This window comes from Colletotrichum fioriniae, assembly GCF_027942845.1.
Source record: "Colletotrichum fioriniae strain IMI 355084 chromosome Unknown scaffold_1, whole genome shotgun sequence".
Lineage (NCBI taxonomy): Eukaryota > Fungi > Ascomycota > Sordariomycetes > Glomerellales > Glomerellaceae > Colletotrichum > Colletotrichum fioriniae.
In genome coordinates this window covers 307,208-323,928 of record NW_027076837.1, presented here as the reverse complement: position 1 = coordinate 323,928, position 16,721 = coordinate 307,208, and the positions used below count along the sequence as shown (strand labels likewise).

Sequence of the window (16,721 nt, the reverse complement as noted above, 5' to 3'; positions counted from 1 at the left end):
CAGCAAGTGCCGCAAATTGTGATAGAACCTTCCAGTGCCAGACCTCACGATGATAGGTGATGTCCTGAGCTGGGATCGCGCGAAATATATTCAATCTGATGATTACGGCTGAAAGCAATGAGCCTGTTGCAAACGAATGAACGCCTGGAGGCTATTTTGTTGGTACATATGAAGTCTTGAAGGGTGAAAACATATACAGGTTGGACGAGGCGCTTGCCTTACTGAAGCAAGGTCTTGAATCTCGTTTGTATAATAGTCTTCCGGCATACCGGATATCGGCGTTTGGCGAACCTCGTTCCGGATTGAACGAGTGCAAAGGATACCAAAGCGATTTAGAGGAGCTGCTGCGCCATGTATAGTTGTAGCCTACGCGCTCGACGTAGCAATGGCTTGTCATTTTTTCGTCTACAAGAGCACAAAATTTCAATTATGATGGTCTTGCGGTAATTGGTTGTGCCTTCTGTCACGGCTGGAGTGGTAAGATGGTGTGATTAGATGCTTAAGATATTCGGTGCAGATGGGCTCACCATTGCAGACGAATATGCTGAACTTCTGATCCCAAGTTCCCGTTGATAATCAAGTAGAGCAGCTTTTGTCGACCAAGGTAAACTCCGTGCCTGTCTGCTCTGCGTCTCCTGAATCTGGATCATCGGGTTGGAACTCAAGACTGGGAAAGGTACCAGGTCAGATTAACGAGGCACTGCACTGCCGTTGCTTCGGTTGAAGCTGGGTTTGCGAGGGGTGTATCTAGAGCCAGCTTTGGGTCTAATCCAGTATAGAGCGTTTGTGGTGGATGTTTGTTGCCGATGGGGTACGTAACAGCTGATCTGGCTGTATTAGGAAAGACTCGCATCTACCAAGCGATGCTGGGTTGTTGCCTTCAATAGTATGAACACAAGCATACATGTGACAGATCCGCTCTCTCTCGAGTATGTCGTTAATCTTTGGATGCATTGATGGGCTTGCAGTGGTGTATTGAGGACTAAGACGTTTCGACTGAATTAGCCCTTGTTCGACTGATAGCCCCTATTGGTAGCAGCTCCAAGCTTTCAGGAGTTGGCGATTATGGGCGAGACCTGGCTGCCGAAGTATAGCCCAGGATTCCGTCTTTGCGGCTTATTAAGGAAACCTGAGAAGATGGCCGATAGTCCTTGTAGGCGGGAAGATTCATATGGCGTCTTTTCTTGCGAGGCTGCCGGGAGAAGAAGGGCTGGGCATGCGGGCTTGGATATGGATGACATTTAAGGGGAGAAAAGTAAAAGAGAGGAAAAGAGCCGTGTGAAACGAGTTTGGGAGAGTAATATCTCATCTGGAAGACAGCGGAAAGGGTGTTGCTGAAGCGTGAGCTTTTGTAGCGAGCGAGGCAGTCGATTGCAATCAGGATAGCTCTTTCTCCGGATACAAATTGAATACCTAGAACAGTTCTCGAGTAGATTTACAAAAACAAGAGAAGTCCCAAAAGAGGGTTAGCGAGCTTTACAATCTCTAAGGCTCTATGGGGAATTGACGAACAAGCTAAAAAAACGTGCTTGGGATCATTCCGCCAATGCCACATGGAGCCTCCATGCCTTTCTTATCCGAAAGCTTACTTTAGTTTGGCAAAGATGATGAGTCCTCAACAGCATGATTGTTACTTTAGGTATGGAAACGGCTCTATGAGAAGAGACAAGTTAGACCTAGCGTTTCTTATGGGAAGCGAGAATTCGTCTCGGCGTCGTCTGTTTGCGTTTTGGACCATCGATTACGATTTTCAGCAACGCCAAGCGAGAGGCAGAAGCGACTGTCCAAGATTTCTTGGATGAGGCAGTGGAGGTCAGGAGATCTGCCATTGTCCAAAACGTAGACTCTTGCTTCAGAACATACACACAGGTCGGCAACAGAACGGGTCTTTGGACTGCCTGAACAGCATAACTTCATGATCACCTCGTAAAGGGGGTTCAAAAAGTATCATACCTACCTTCTAGATTCTCCTAGGAGCGTCGTGATGAGCTTCAAGCAGAAACCTACTACTCCGGAAAGGCTATACGCATGTACGCCTCAAGCTTCTCCAATGCCTCCACAAGCACCTCGGTATGACACACATACCCAATCCTCACATACCCCTGGAAATCCCTCCCGTGACCAAAACACTTTGACCCCGGCACGAAAAACACATTCGTCTTCTCCAACACATCCAAACAGAACCGCACATCGTCCACCGGTTCGCCGTTCCTGTGCGTGAAGCGTATAAATGCAGTCGTCCCAGCCATAGGCCTTACCCAAGAACATACACCCTTGTGCCTCTCGATAAAAGCTTCCAGTAAAGCCTTGTTAGTGACGGCGAGCCCGACGTTCCGCCGTAGTAGCGGCGCATAGACGGGTGGTGATAGAGCGTAGGAGGCGATTTGGTCGTCGATTTGGGAGACACTGATGGTGGTGTAGTCGCGTGCCGAGGCGACGGCTTGGATTATGGATTTATCGGCGGAGGCGATCCAGCCGATGCGGATGCCGGCTAGGGCGTAGGATTTGGACATGGAGCCTGTGACGACGACTTTGGGGTAGCCAAAGGTTGTGAGGGGCGGGGGCACATCCGCGTCCCCGCCGGCGGAGGAGAAGAGGTTGTGGAAGAGGGGCCGGTAGACCTCGTCTGAGAAGAGAATGATGTCTCTGGCTTTGGCGAAGGTGACGAGGGAGGCGAGGACTGGGGTTGGGATGGGGATGCCGGTTGGGTTGTTTGGGTTGTTGATGATGATCATCTGGTATTACGGGTTAGTGTCAAGGATAGGATCGGTCTTGAGTGAGAATATGGAATCACCTTTGTGTTGGGCTTGACGAGGACCTCGAGTTCGCTCACGTCCGGCACGAAGCCATTCTCCTCCTTGAGCCTCCACAAGGAGACATCAGCGCCGAGGCTCTCGGGGACGCTGTAGAGCTGCTGGTACGTGGGATACACGCATATGACGTGGTCGCCGGAGTTCACCAGGGTGTACAGCAGCAGGAAGTTGGCGCCGATGGCGCCCTGGGTGATGAGCACGTCGTCTTCACAGAGCACGCCGGGATTTGCGTCATCCGAGTCGAACCCAGCCCCGGCTCCGGCGCCGCTACAGAGCGCCGCGACTCTCTGACGGAGCCGGGCGGAGCCACGGATGGGGCCATATACTAGCTTTGTGGAGAGGTCGACAGGGCCGGGCGCGTGCTTGTCCTCAGAGAGGGTCTCTAGATCATTTACGGAGACGGAGGCGGCGCAGGTCTCGGCGATGTTCAGGCAGCCTGGGGTTATCTCGTACTCGTCCATCCATTGCTCTACGTCGAACGCCGATATGCGGACCATTGTTAGCGAGGGGAAGGGGAGAGAGGGGTTGAGCTGTGCGGGGTGCGGGATGCGTTGGATGAGTGGCTCAGGATGATGGCATTTGAGCCGAGAAGAGGAACTCTAGTGGGCAGCAATTAGTTTGGTGAGTGAGAGGGTATGAGAAACGTGGAGAAGTAAGGCTTTGGCGATTTGCGCCGGGTTGAATTGATACAATGCCAAGGCTGGCGGGATTATGGGAAACTGAGATCTAAAACAAGAGTCATGGTCACTTTTGCCTATACACACATACACACACGCACTGGCACAGTTGCTTCGACCTCGTCTATAAGGCGACTAATGGCAATCCCGCGTATCAGCACGGACGGGATGTGTCTTCGGACTGCTCAGAGAACATTGGACACTCTGAGCACACGGCGGCGTCCCGGGCCTAACGCATGCCAAAGGCCCGTCAACAGGGTGCGCACTGGAGATTGTCTGCCACTAGGAAGACTCTCCGCGGGCACAGATGCGCGGGATTGTGGTTGTTGGAGAAAAGTATAATGTCGCGGATGTTGTGTACCTGAGTGAGGTTCCATTCAATGCGGGGAGAGCAACGAGATCGATTCGGCTCGAGCTGAGACGAGCTGTGGCTGGAGCTTGTAGCTTTGGTGATAAACGTAAGGGATCATTACTAAGACGTTGAAACGAGGATAGACTGGATGTCAGCCCTCGGTCTGTCCAAGATATGCTGTAAGTATTATGTCAGAACCGGTGAGGCTTCTTTATTTTAAGCTAGTCAGTACAAGTATGAGAAGCTTTCGAGCTATCTTTGCTCAAGTGGTATAGCTGAAGGTGATGATCTGTCACTGTAAAGGAATGACCTGCAGCTATGCTTCATCAGGCTCAACATTGCCTGTGAGGCCACTGGCTAGAGTCCCTGCCGAAGCCCATCGTCTGTTCTCTGCTGGACTGTACCATTGATCGTGTTTTGTTCGGAATGAAGTACTTCTATAGTCCCCTCAGGTTCGGCTGATCGAACTAGGCATGTGAGGCCGGAGCCGGACTGCGTACACGACAACTGGCAGATCCACCTGAGCGTCAGATGAGTGGCAGATGGGCATGCCTGATGCTTGACTTTACGCTTAGATGTACAATCGCATTGTATCAATGTGTTTCAATGGCAACGTCGATGATGGTAAACGCAGGGTCGCAGAGTGTAATGCTCATGGATCTCGCAGTTGGCAGGCGTCTTCCCTGTAAGTTTGTCTGCATTTGGCAATGGAGGGCATGAGCTAAGCTGCTGAGGTAACTATTCAGCTACACTACTTCGTACATAGGCACCAAGAACTCGAGAGAGGGGGGACAAAGAGTTGAGCTATTCTTAGCGTCTTGTCTCGTCCCGTCCCATAGAACTGGTTGGCCGAGCAAAACGGCGGGGGTTTGGGGGAATAAGAGAAGAAGTCTGACAGATTGAGCTACAGGATGCTAAAAGAAAGGTTCCTTACCGGAGGTATCTACGAATACGTACCGCCCCCCAGGCACATGGCTATTGAACCTGAAGACTCAGGCTCTAGCGGTACGAACCCCGTAGGTTCAGCCACCCCACGGGACGCTGGTGCGTGTTTCCGACTGGCACAGTGGGGTCCCCAGCCTGCCGCGGTACGTATCCTGAGGATTTATCCACTGTGACGCCACCGCCACCTCACGATTGGACCGTTCCGTCCAGCTGGAGACACCTCGGGAGTGGATACGTACCGTAGCAAGGTACCAGCAAGCCGCGTCGCTGGTTGCTGGGTGCTGGGCGCTGCTGCTGCGGGTTATTATCGGCCGGCTGTACCTCTGTTATCAGCTCGGTGCCTTGGTCCAGCGCAGGTCATCCACGTCTGCTTCACACGCATCCTCCCGCAGGCCAAGAGCTTCCATTCCTCCCCCATCCTTCCGCCGCTCTGTTCGCAGCCGTGTCCATCTCCGTTGGGTCCAGTTCAGTCCAGTCTATGATCTGACCTTCTTTCTCCCCTCTCTGATCTGCTCTCAACCCTCACCTCACCTTCCTTCGACATCGACATCTCTCCCGTCACCACTCTCTATCTGCTGGCATCCGACTCGGTGTAGTCCGCCACTTCAACACGCCCACCATGGCTCCTCCCGCCTTGAGGAGCCTCCTCATCGGGGCTCTGGCATGTCTTCCTGTCCTGACTTCGGCCCAGCGCAACTATTCCACCACGGCCGATATGCTGCGAGCCCAGCTCACCTTACTCGACGACCGGCCCTCTGATTGTCCTCCTTGGTGAGTGCTTTGCGTCGAGAGGTCCTAATTTCGCGATCCTGCTGTCATCGCTTGTGCCTTCAACTCTCCAATGCTAATGTGTATCCTTCGCGCAGCTTCAACTGTCTTCTCCCTGCCCACAAGTGCACCCAGTTTGCCGGCTGCAATGACTTTACCGGCAAATGTAGCTGCCCCGAGGGCTTCGGCGGTGATGACTGTCTCGATCCACGTACGTCCACACGTTCCCCCGCCCTGCGGTCGCACAAGTCTGGCGCATTACTGACAAGCACTCCTTAGTGTGCGGATCTCTCTCCCGTGGCGACAACACCGATAGACCCCGACGAACCGGTGATAATTGCGAATGCGACGACGGCTGGACCGGCATCAACTGCAACGTTTGCACAGAAAATAAGGCCTGCGACGCCCTCATGGAAACTAAGGAGGGCGGGGTTTGCTACCAGAATGGCGAGGTCATCAACCACAACTATCAAATCTGCGATGTCACCAACAAGAAGATTACCGACCTCCTCGGCGAGAAGCGCCCCCAAGTCACCTTTACCTGCAAGAAAGAAGAGGGCAACTGCGATTTCCAATGTAGGCCTGTCGTCCGTACACTTGGAGCGGTGACCAAGCTAACCTGCTCTAGTCTGGGTTGACGAACGTGAATCTTTCTACTGCCATTTGAACGAGTGCAGCTCAAACGCCGATATCAACGACAGCCAGAACAGCACTGACTACAAATGTAACAAGATCCAATGCGACTGCATCCCAGACCGTATGCTCTGTGGCGAGAACGGCTCCGTCGACATTGGCGAATTCCTGGTAGAGGAGATCAAGGGCCCCGCAGAGTTCCAGTGCTTGCAGAAGAATGGAGGCGTCAACAACTGCGCCTTCAAAGAGCCCGCCATGGACGACCTGATTCTGTCCTTGATCGGCGACAGTAGCATCCAACTGAGCTGTCGCTCTGGAGAGTGTCTGTACCACACTGAAGTCCCTGGTTACGAAAGGCCGGTCAAGAAGATCAACACCCCACTCATCGCCAGTATTATCGCCGCATGCTCCCTTTTCGTTGTCGCCGTCATCCTCCTCACATGGTACCTCTCTCGCCGACAGTTCAAGTATGGCGCCATCGCCTTGGACGACTCCGACGACGAAAGCTTGAAGCTCATGGCTGATCACAAACCTGCCTCTCTCTACTTCGAGAATGTCGCCTACGAGCTCAACGGAAAGAGAATCTTGAACAACATCCAGGGTATGGCTCATCCCGGAGAAGTAACCGCCATCATGGGTGCCTCAGGAGCTGGCAAGACCACTTTCCTTGATATTCTCGCGCGGAAGAACAAGAGAGGTCAAGTCTCTGGCGACTTCTTCGTCAATGGCGAAAAGGTTACCGACATCGAATACAAGAACGTCATCGGTTTTGTCGACCAAGAGGATACCATGCTGCCCACCCTGACCGTGCACGAGACCATCTTGACGAGTGCCCTTCTTCGCCTGCCCCGGAACATGGGTCGTGCTGCCAAGGAGCAACGCGTTTTCGAAGTTGAGAAGCAGCTGGGCATTTACCACATTCGGGACTCTCTTATCGGCTCTGAGGAAGGCAAGGGCCGAGGTATCTCTGGTGGAGAGAAGCGCAGAGTCGGCATTGCTTGTGAACTGGTCACGAGCCCTTCCATTCTGTTCTTGGACGAACCCACCAGCGGCCTGGATGCCTACAACGCGTTCAATGTCATCGAATGCCTCGTCACATTGGCTAAGAATTACAAGCGTACCGTCGTCTTCACTATTCACCAGCCGCGGTCCAACATTGTTGCACTTTTCGATAGACTAGTTTTGCTGGCTCGCGGTGGCGCGGTCTACTCTGGACCTTTCTCTCAGTGCCAGGCCTACTTCGACCACATTGGCTACTCGTGCCCTCCAGGCTTCAACATCGCCGATTACCTGGTTGATCTCACCATGCACGCCGGTGCCTCTACCTCCGAAGATGATGGAGCTCTGAACGCCGACAATGCTAGCCTGGGCCCCAGCAGCACGACTGCTGTTAAGTCTATCGCGAGCATTTCTGGCGGGTCAATCGGTGACGACAGCCTTGTTGAGTCTTCGTCTTCGCGCCCCAAGAACCACCGTCGTGATTCCGTCAAGATACGCCAAGAAAGAGAGCTCTTCACGCGCCGCAAGAACACCGTTGATACGGCTGCTTCATCGGATGCTGGAGGCGAGGATGTTGGATCATACAAGCTTCAGAACCAATCCGGCTTTGTCCCACCGGCCAATGTTGAAGACCCTCACGACCTCCCCCCTGCTGCATATGACGGAACTGACCTCGACGTTTTGATCCGATCTTTCGCCGAGTCTGACATCGCAGGCTCTACGCATGATGAAATCCAACAGTCCATCACTGCCGCCCAGGGCGCCAATGGACAGAATTCCAATGGTTACAACCCCGAGGGACCCAACATTCATGTCAGCGCTATTGGCAAGGGCTATGTCCGCGTTGGCTATACCCGCCAGTTCATCATTCTGTCTCAACGCACGTGGAAGAACCTGTACAGGAATCCTATCCTTATGCTGACCCACTACGCTATTGCCATCCTCCTCGCGGTTCTATCTGGGTACCTGTTCTATGGATTGACTGATGACATTCCGGGCTTCCAGAACCGTCTGGGTCTTTTCTTCTTCCTACTGGCCTTATTCGGATTCAGCACTCTGACCAGCTTGAACGTCTTTGCCACTGAGAGGCTCTTGTTCGTGCGAGAGCGCGCCAACGGCTACTACTCACCCATCACCTACTTTGCGGCTAAGATTTTGTTCGACATTATTCCGTTGCGAATCATCCCGCCGCTTCTCATGGGTGCCATCATCTACCCGATGACTGGCTTGGTTCCGGATGCCAGCCACTTCTTCAAGTTCATTCTTGTTCTGGTCTTGTTCAACTTCGCTGCCGCGGCGATCTGCCTCTTCATTGGCATCATCTGCAAGGACGGTGGAGTGGCCAACCTGATTGGTAGCTTGGTCATGTTGTTCAGCTTGCTCTTCGCCGGTCTGCTGCTTAACCACAACGCCATCCCGAAGGCTGCTCTTTGGCTCCAGATGCTCTCAATTTTCCACTACGGTTTTGAGTCGCTTATTGTCAATGAAGTGCTGCAACTCACATTGGTGGACAAGAAGTACGGTCTGGACATCACTGTACCTGGAGCCGCCATCTTGAGCTCCTTCGGTTTCAATAATGACGCCCTTTGGACCGATGTCGTTAGTCTCGGTACCTTTGGAGTTGTCTTCCTTATTCTTGCCTACGGCGCCATGCACTTCCTTCTTGTGGAGAAGAGATGATCATCATGCATGGCCAGCTCGAGGCGACGTTCTAGGCGCTTTTTGGTATACAATTGTAAGAATACAAGCGTGACGGCCATTGTTAGCAAGAGCCGCACCAGCTTCGGGTCATTTCCATAGAGACCACACACAGAGATACATACAGCAAGTTTCCTTTCGAGTGGCAATAATCTGTCAACGTCCATATGGGCAGCTTCACGGCGTTGGAGGATTGTCATGTCTTTTATAGTTTGACATTGATGGCTTTATAATGCTACAGAGAATTGATACTAGTACAAGTTGGCTTGTGCGCTCCACGGCGGCCCTGCAACCGGAATTTGGCATGGTGACATGCAGAGACTATGACCCAAAGCCACCACAACGTACAAATGTGAGATGTTACAACGGCCAAAACACCATTTTGATTTTTTGATACAACCCACCGAATGTGCCGACTCTCCAAGCTGAACAGCGGCCCCTTTTTGACGTGTGAACCCCTTTACTCCATCTTGCCGCCCGTCAGCTCCTCGGCAATCGACTTCTGCCTCTTGACAGTCCTGTCCTGGTCGCTCGTCTGGAAGTCGATGGCCCGCTGCTGCGTCCTCAGCATGTCGTCCAGCATGGACTGCACTGTCGGCGGCTGTCCCCATACGTCCCAGGCGTTGTCGGCGTCGTGGGCCATGGACTTGCCCTGGCGCTTCCAGAAGTCCTCGGAGAAGAGCTGGTCCAGGTGCTTGCCCAATTCCTCCTCGGTCACGATGAACTTGGAGGCGTTGATGTAGAGCTCCATGAGGGCGTCCTGTCTCGCCTCGCTCTTCTTGGCGGCGAGCCTGGCCGTCCGCGCCTTGCTAGCGTTGGCCTGGTCGTAGCGGTCCTTATTGGGCGCGACGGAGGCTGACCCGACGAGGGAGGAGAGGACGGAGCCGCGGGTGAGGCGGTCGTCTGCGCGCTCGGGGGCGACAGCGGCGCGCTGGTGGTCGCGGAGGCGGCGCTGCCTCTCGGCCGTGACGGTCTCGACGCCCTCCTGCTTGCGCTGGTAGAGCCCCTGAAGGGCGATGCCGAGGTTCTCGCGGCGGGACTCGGCCATGCGGCGGCGGTGCTCGAGGCGGGAGCCGGGAGGGGCGGGCTTCGTGGAAGAGGCGCTGGTGGGTGCGGGTGCGGTCTCCAGGAGGTACGAGGGTTGGACTTTGCGGTCGTTTTCCTTTGCTGGGAAGACGTCGCGGGGCGTGGGGAGGGTACCCTTTACGATGGGCGGCTTCTCCTCAGAAGCCTGGGATTGGGGCGGCGTCGGGACCTTGATCCAGTCTGGATGTTGGGGGGGCACCTTGAGCTGGGCTGTCGTGGAGGAGAAGGATCGTGTGAGGTTGAGGTTGGCTTGTCTGGGGACGATTGTCGTCGGGAGGCGCGTCAGCCGCGCGCAGGAGCATCGTGACGACATTGCGGCCGGTTTGATGGGGTGTTCGGGGCTGTAGTCGCCTGATTGTGGAAGGTCTGTCGGCAGGCGGGTTTGGGAATGGAGTCAATTCGTGACTTGAGATGGCAAGCTGCTTTGCTGTTGGGATGGTTGAACCTGAGAATTTCTCGAGGGCGGCCCTGGATTGGATAGATGCACGCTCGGGTGTGTATGAATGAGCAGCCTTGCGCTCCAATGCTCTCCTTTGCTCAGTTGAGATTCCCAGTCTCTGAGGAAGATGCGAAAAAAAGGGCCAGACAGTGGGGGGTGGACTTTGGAGCTGCAACTGCGGAGACACCCCCTTCTTACCTGTGGCATCCTTCATTGGCTCCTCGGTGCAACGGCGGTTGTTCGTCCCGAAGTGCTCCAGAAATTTTCAGCAACTCCACTAAAAAAATCCCAAGGGACCCCACCACCCGCAAGAGAAAGAACTTCCTTTTCACTGCGCGAGATGCTCCAACCTCCTTCTCTCAATCCTCTCTAAAAACTTCACCGACTCCAACTCCCGCCCAGTCTACCCCCTTCTCCCTCAGTCTTCCCTTTCTTTTCAATAAGGTCGACGACTGGGCGAGTTCGCGGTCACAAAAAAAAGATGGGAACTGGAAAGAAAGAGGCGAGCCGAAAGGTTCGCCAGGGCAAGACCGGCGATGGCATGGCCAACGTCAAGGTCAAGGGCGAAAATTTCTACCGGTAGGTTTCTAACTCTCCCTTGGCTCGGTATGCGCCAGCAGGTTGCTGACGTTACAATGTCTACAGCTCTGCCAAGCGGGTGAGGCAGTTGAACATGTACAAGGATGGCAAGCCTCAGCGCAACGCCGACGGCGAGATCACCAAGGCCGCCTCCTTCCAGAGCCGAGAAATCCCCAACGCCCGGATCGAGCCCAACCGCAAGTGGTTCGGCAACACTCGTGTCATCTCCCAGGAGAGCTTGACGGCGTTCCGGAGCGCTATGGCGGAGAAGGCCGCGGACCCTTACTCGGTCCTGCTCAAGAGCAACAAGCTGCCCATGTCCCTGATCAAGGATGGTGCCGACAATGTCAACGGCATTAAGCAGCACCAGGCCAAGATGACGATTGAGACGTCCTCCTTTGGAGACACGTTCGGTCCCAAGTCCCAGCGGAAGCGCGTTAAGATTGGCGCCGGTTCCATTGCGGATTTGGCTGGCGAGGTCGACAAGGACCTTGACAAGTTCAACGAGCTCCAGGAGCGGAATAAGCTGCTCAGCGGCCAATCCGGTGGTGCGGACGAGGACGAGGGTCACGTCACCTTGTCGATCGAGCCCATCTTCAACAAGGGTCAGAGCAAGCGTATCTGGAACGAGCTGTACCGTGTGTTGGATTCCTCCGACGTTGTCATTCACGTCTTGGACGCTCGCGACCCTCTGGGAACGAGATGTCGCAGTGTCGAGAAATATCTCCGCGAGGAGGCACCTCACAAGCATCTCATCTTCGTCTTGAACAAGACGGACTTGGTGCCCACCAGTGTTGCTGTAAGTTTTCCAAGCCTTTTTTTCTGTACCGCCCCCATCCCAAACCCCAGTGTCTTTGTCAGGAAGCATTCCGCACTCTTTGAGTGCCTACAATGGAAGTTCTCCGTTAAACACTGGGAAAATCAAGGGCTGTCTCGCTGTCCTGGTCCTTGGATCAGGGCTGATGGGATCCGTTTTGGATTTCCTATCATGAGACAGAATTGCTTCCGATGAGTTGAAGTCTGCCAGTGCTCTTTCGAGCCTTTCGATGGTGGTATTTCTTAGTAGTGAAGCATACATACTTTTCAGATCATATTGATTTTTGTTTGCTTCATGCAAAAGCTAATTCGATACAGGCCCGTTGGGTGAAGCACTTCTCCAAGGACAAGCCTACGCTGGCGATGCACTCCAGTCTGACGAATCCTTTTGGAAAGGGTAGTCTGATTGAGCTGCTAAGGCAGTACGCCAAGCTCCACAGCGACCGCAAACAGATCTCTGTTGGTCTCATCGGCTACCCTAACGTCGGCAAGAGTTCCATCGTCAACACTCTGAGACAGAAGAAGGTCGCCAACGTTGCACCAATTCCCGGTGAAACCAAGGTCTGGCAGTATATTACACTCACCCGCAAGATCTGTAAGTCATCATCAGTTCAATTTGACGTACCTGGGCATGGGACTAATTCCTCATAGACATGATTGATTGCCCCGGTATTGTACCGCCGTCACAGACCGACACCCCTCAGGATCTTCTCCTGAGAGGTGTCGTTCGCGTGGAGAACGTCCACAACCCCGAACAGTACATCCCTGCTGTGCTCGAGAAGGTGAAGACACATCACATGGAGAGAACGTACGGACTCAAGGGTTGGACCAATCATGTCGAGTTCCTCGAGATGCTTGCCCGAAAGGGTGGTCGTCTGTTGAAGCACGGAGAGGCCGACTTGGACGGTGTTGCCAAGATGGTCCTCAACGACTTCATGCGTGGCAAGATCCCTTGGTTCACTCCAGCTCCTGTTGAGGAAGAAGGCACGGAGACTGCAGAGGGCATTGAGGGCCGTGGTGGCAGGCTTGGCGAGATGCCCCAGAAGCGGAAGCGTGACGCAACTGATGTGGCCGAGAGCGTGGCCGATACGTCAATGGGACCCTCCAGTGACGAAGAAGAAGGGGACGATGAGGAGTTTGAAGGTTTCGGGTCTGACGATGACAAGGCTGAGGGCGACAAGTCCTTGGCCGAGGCATCTGAAGACGCAGGTGAGGCCTCGGACGACATGATCCCGCTGGATGATATATCAGACGACGACTCTGCGAGTGAAGATGGTGGTGACGGCGCTGCCTCAGAGACAAGCTACAACACCTCGGTCCGTGCTGTATCGGATCGTAGTGCTAGCAACGCTTCGAAGAAGAGAAGAAAGACAAAGACGTGAAATCCTCAGGCGAGAACCTGCTAGATGAATCTCTTCCGCTGCACCGCCGAAGTTTCGGCAGCCTCACCAGCACAGGTGGGAAGCGGCGAGTCCACTTGGGTTGGGGCTGACTCGAAAAAATCAAAACAAAGCGAAAAGCGAGTTTGGCCGCACCGTCCGCAATCGGGGACGCCCAGGAATCGTAAGGACTTGCTGCTGCAAGAATCACGGGCCAGCCAGGGCAGTCGTTTCACTAAACCTGAATGTTTCCAGACATTGAGGCTGTCCAGCGTCGGCACCTGATTGCGGCTCTGCCGTGGGACGCAGATCCCGGATTTCCGCGCTTCCCTGTTTCTCCAGCTAAGCACGGGCTTCAGCCGCGGGATGTTTCCCAAAGTTTCTTCCCCCGCCATCTCTATCGAGGGATGTTACGCTCAGTGTTGTTACCGTATGATACCCCCAGATTATCTGTCTTGATTGGCAAGTTGCCATTCGCGGATAGATATTGTCCATACCCTCAAGGCCTCTTCAAAACAAGGTCTCTCAGTTCAGAAAGAACCAAACTAGAAACAAAAATCTAGAGATAGATAACCAACGGACTGGTCGCCGCCAGTCAGATAAGAATACAAACACTTGATTCACCGATGAAAACTTTGTTCCTGTGCCCTCGTTCCCCTCATGTTCCCTCTTTCGGCTTCTGTCGTTCGCTTTGTCGGTTGCCTCGCCGCGACGTCGACCCTTGCAACTTGAGCAGAAAAAAAACAGACATCGGCCAACGGAGAAAACGGGGATTCGAAGATGTTGTTTAAAGTTCCGACGTAAGGTTCCTCGTCACGACTAAGCAGGAGAGTTTCCCTCAACTTCACCCCGTCTCAACCAGCGAACCTGACCTGGCCTGACCTGACCTGACTCTTTCCTCTTCGAAAATCAAAGTTTGTTTTCTTCTCTTGTGCTTGCGAAGAGAGGATTTCCTTCTTTTCATCTAGCGTGGAAACGGTCCTTTTTCTTCTGGGCTCTACTTTATCCAGCATGACCACGCCCCTCCCTTTCCCTCCCCCTCCATCTCGATTGGAAAAAGAGAATTTTGTCGACGATCGTCTGAAGAATATGAGTCGTGAGAGAAGGTTTATTTAGAGTTCTTACAATGTCTTTCTCCGATTCGAGATTCGAGACTTGGAGGACTCAACTCAACAACAACCAACACACACAGCAGCATCTCTTTGGAGGAATAATTCCGACGAGAAGGCAAGTCTACGTCGACCCCACGTGGACCGTGTAATCCGATGTTTTGCTAGTCTGTTTCTCTCGCCCTCCTTCTTGTTCCTCTCTCTGCCTTGGTTTTTGTCTCTCGCTGGATGGCAGAACACCCCTTGCCCTTGCCTACATGTAGGTGCCGTACCTTACCTTACCTTGCTAGGTACGCTTCTTTTCACTCTCCTCATGATGAGTCGAACATCGTGGAAACCAAACACGCCGGTCTCTCCGCCATACCCCTCTTTCGTCTTCCCTCCTCCCCTCACTTCTCGTCCAACGGTGTGTGTGAGTGTGTGCCTTCCTTACTCGGATTTTCTGCTCTCGGGTAACTAGTCAAGCCCAAAAGACTATTTCGTGTTCGCCAGAAATGTATGCGAGGGTGGGTGTGTGTAGAGATGTTTGAACCCCGCCTCGCCTTTCCCTTCGTAGATCGAGACAAGAACGAGGAACTTCGGCAAATACTCAAGCTCTAGGGTGATTTCCAGAAAGCATAAAAAGATGAAAGTGTTCCTCCTGCTAGTAACTTGAGACCTCACGCTCTTCACCCCTTTTTCTTATCCGAACACCACCGCCCAGCATTCGCTTCTAGTTGTGCTGGAAGAAGGATCAAAAGGCTTCTTCTTTTTTTGTAAACCTTACCCAGCACATCATCCTTTTTCCCCCCCTGAACACGGGCCATCATCACGAGGTTATTACTTTTACCTCGGAGCACCTATTTGTGGTTGGCGAGTGACTGCTTGTCGTCATCACTAGTACAACCCTTCACCAACTCCTAGTCTCTCGTAGACGTAGACGGAGCACACACACATACAAAAAATCACAGTTCAGAGAAAACGAGAAGAAGATGCGTCTTTCTTTAGTTACAGTTGTATCCCTGGCCACGAGCTCTCTCGCTCTAGCCCTCGTGCCCAGGGAGACTAACAACACCATGGACCCGGAACATCACCCCGGAGGCGGAGGAGGAGGAGGAGGCGGCGGCCGCGGCGGTGGAGAGTGTAAGGGGCGGTGACAAGCCGCCTGGTATGCCTGGTGGTGGTGGCGGCGGTGGAGGTGGAGGTCACGGGGGCGGCGGTGAGGGCGGAGGCAAGCCTGGTGAAGGCGGCGGAAACGGTGGAGGGGGTGGTGGTAAGGGTGGGGATGACTGCAAGGGCGGTCACGGAGGCAAGCAGCCGCCTGGCATGCCTCCCGGTATGCCCGGTGGAGGTGGTGACAAACCTCCCGGTATGCCTGGTATGCCCGGCGGAGGCGGCGGTGGAGGAGGTGGCGGCGGTGGTGGAAAGGGAGGAGATGACTGCAAAGGAGGCAATGGAGGTGGCCATGGAGGCGGTGGCGGCGGAGGGGACAAACCCGGCGGTGGTGGTGGAGGTGGAGGAGGAAAAAGGCGGCGGCGGCATGACGGAATGCAACTCGTTCCGCATGCGAGCCAAGGGCTCCGTCTCGGGCTGGGTCGGCCAGCTGGACAGCGGCCAGCTGAGAATCGGCCTCGAGCCCGTCATCCTCCGTATGGACAAGGGCGAGATTGTCGATACCCGTCGCCGCGGCATGTGGTGGACTCGTAAGTCTCGAATCATCCCCCCCGTCCTCGGTCATCAACAAAGCAGATGGACTAACATATGTGGACAGCCCCTACCGAGACACTCCAGTGCGACCCGGGCCAGAAGCCCGACAAGGGCTGGAGCGTAGGCTGCGACGGCAAGATGAAGTTCCAGGAGCAGACGCGCTACTTCCAGTGCGAGGCCGAGAACCAGACGTACAACCTGTACAAGAAGAACGATCAGGGCGTCAACTGTGGTGAGATTACGCTCTACATGAGTGGCTGTGGGCGTGGAGAGGGCATGGGTGATAAGCCTCCTGGCGGTGATAAGCCCCCCGGAGGAGGAGGTGACAAGCCTCCTGGAGGTGGTGGAGGTGGTGGCGGCCATGGAGGCGGAGGGATGCCTCCTCCTGCGAATGGAACGGCTACCCCTCAGAACGGGACCAAGCCTATGCCGCCTCCCGGAAGGTGATTATTACGGGAAAGGATGGCGATCCCGAGCTCCGGCTGAGGCTTAAGATGTGTGTTGAGCGCACTCAGACTGACTAAAGACTGGTGTAGAAGGCATCAGTCTTGGGGATGGATCGCTTCAGTGCGGGACCATGAGTTTGTTCACGCTTTGGATGCAAGACGTCCTGTATAAAGTAATACAAGGGGGGATTTCCTAATCAATACATGTACTCATAAACGCTTCGTTACGATCCTGGTGGCTGTTCAGACCTGAACCTTTGGCCCAGTTCCCAAAGTAGACCTTGTTCTCCAAGTGA

At 54.1% G+C, this 16,721-nt stretch overlaps 5 protein-coding genes across 5 annotated transcripts; 3 read left to right on the top strand and 2 right to left on the bottom strand.

The window, feature by feature from the left end:
• Positions 1 to 2,006: 2,006 nt before the first annotated feature.
• On the bottom strand, positions 2,007 to 3,310 carry N0V96_000090 (uncharacterized protein; the record flags this gene model as incomplete). Its single annotated transcript, XM_065755828.1, has 3 exons — positions 2,007 to 2,066; positions 2,271 to 2,735; positions 2,795 to 3,310. The coding sequence occupies 3 exons, from the start codon at positions 3,308 to 3,310 to the stop codon at positions 2,007 to 2,009; spliced, it is 1,041 nt and encodes a 346-aa protein (XP_065615068.1).
• Positions 3,311 to 5,406: 2,096 nt separating this feature from the next.
• Positions 5,407 to 8,867, top strand: ADP1 (FAD-dependent urate hydroxylase; the record flags this gene model as incomplete). The annotated part of the gene is made up of 4 exons (XM_053191770.1): positions 5,407 to 5,558; positions 5,654 to 5,766; positions 5,835 to 6,131; positions 6,184 to 8,867. The coding sequence occupies 4 exons, from the start codon at positions 5,407 to 5,409 to the stop codon at positions 8,865 to 8,867; spliced, it is 3,246 nt and encodes a 1,081-aa protein (XP_053050854.1).
• A 478-nt stretch (positions 8,868 to 9,345) lies between these two features.
• Positions 9,346 to 10,284, bottom strand: N0V96_000088 (uncharacterized protein; the record flags this gene model as incomplete). Its single annotated transcript, XM_053191771.2, has 1 exon — positions 9,346 to 10,284. The coding sequence occupies one exon, from the start codon at positions 10,282 to 10,284 to the stop codon at positions 9,346 to 9,348; it is 939 nt and encodes a 312-aa protein (XP_053050855.2).
• A 607-nt stretch (positions 10,285 to 10,891) lies between these two features.
• On the top strand, positions 10,892 to 13,187 carry NOG2 (GTPase required for pre-60S ribosomal subunit nuclear export and maturation; the record flags this gene model as incomplete). The annotated part of the gene is made up of 4 exons (XM_053191772.1): positions 10,892 to 10,989; positions 11,056 to 11,788; positions 12,124 to 12,400; positions 12,457 to 13,187. 4 exons carry the CDS (start codon positions 10,892 to 10,894, stop codon positions 13,185 to 13,187), a joined length of 1,839 nt encoding a protein of 612 aa, XP_053050856.1.
• Positions 13,188 to 15,442: 2,255 nt separating this feature from the next.
• N0V96_000086 (uncharacterized protein) lies at positions 15,443 to 16,426 on the top strand (the record flags this gene model as incomplete). Its single annotated transcript, XM_065755827.1, is given in 3 exon segments — positions 15,443 to 15,785; positions 15,802 to 15,975; positions 16,044 to 16,426. 3 exon segments carry the CDS (start codon positions 15,443 to 15,445, stop codon positions 16,424 to 16,426), a joined length of 900 nt encoding a protein of 299 aa, XP_065615067.1.
• Positions 16,427 to 16,721: the final 295 nt, after the last annotated feature.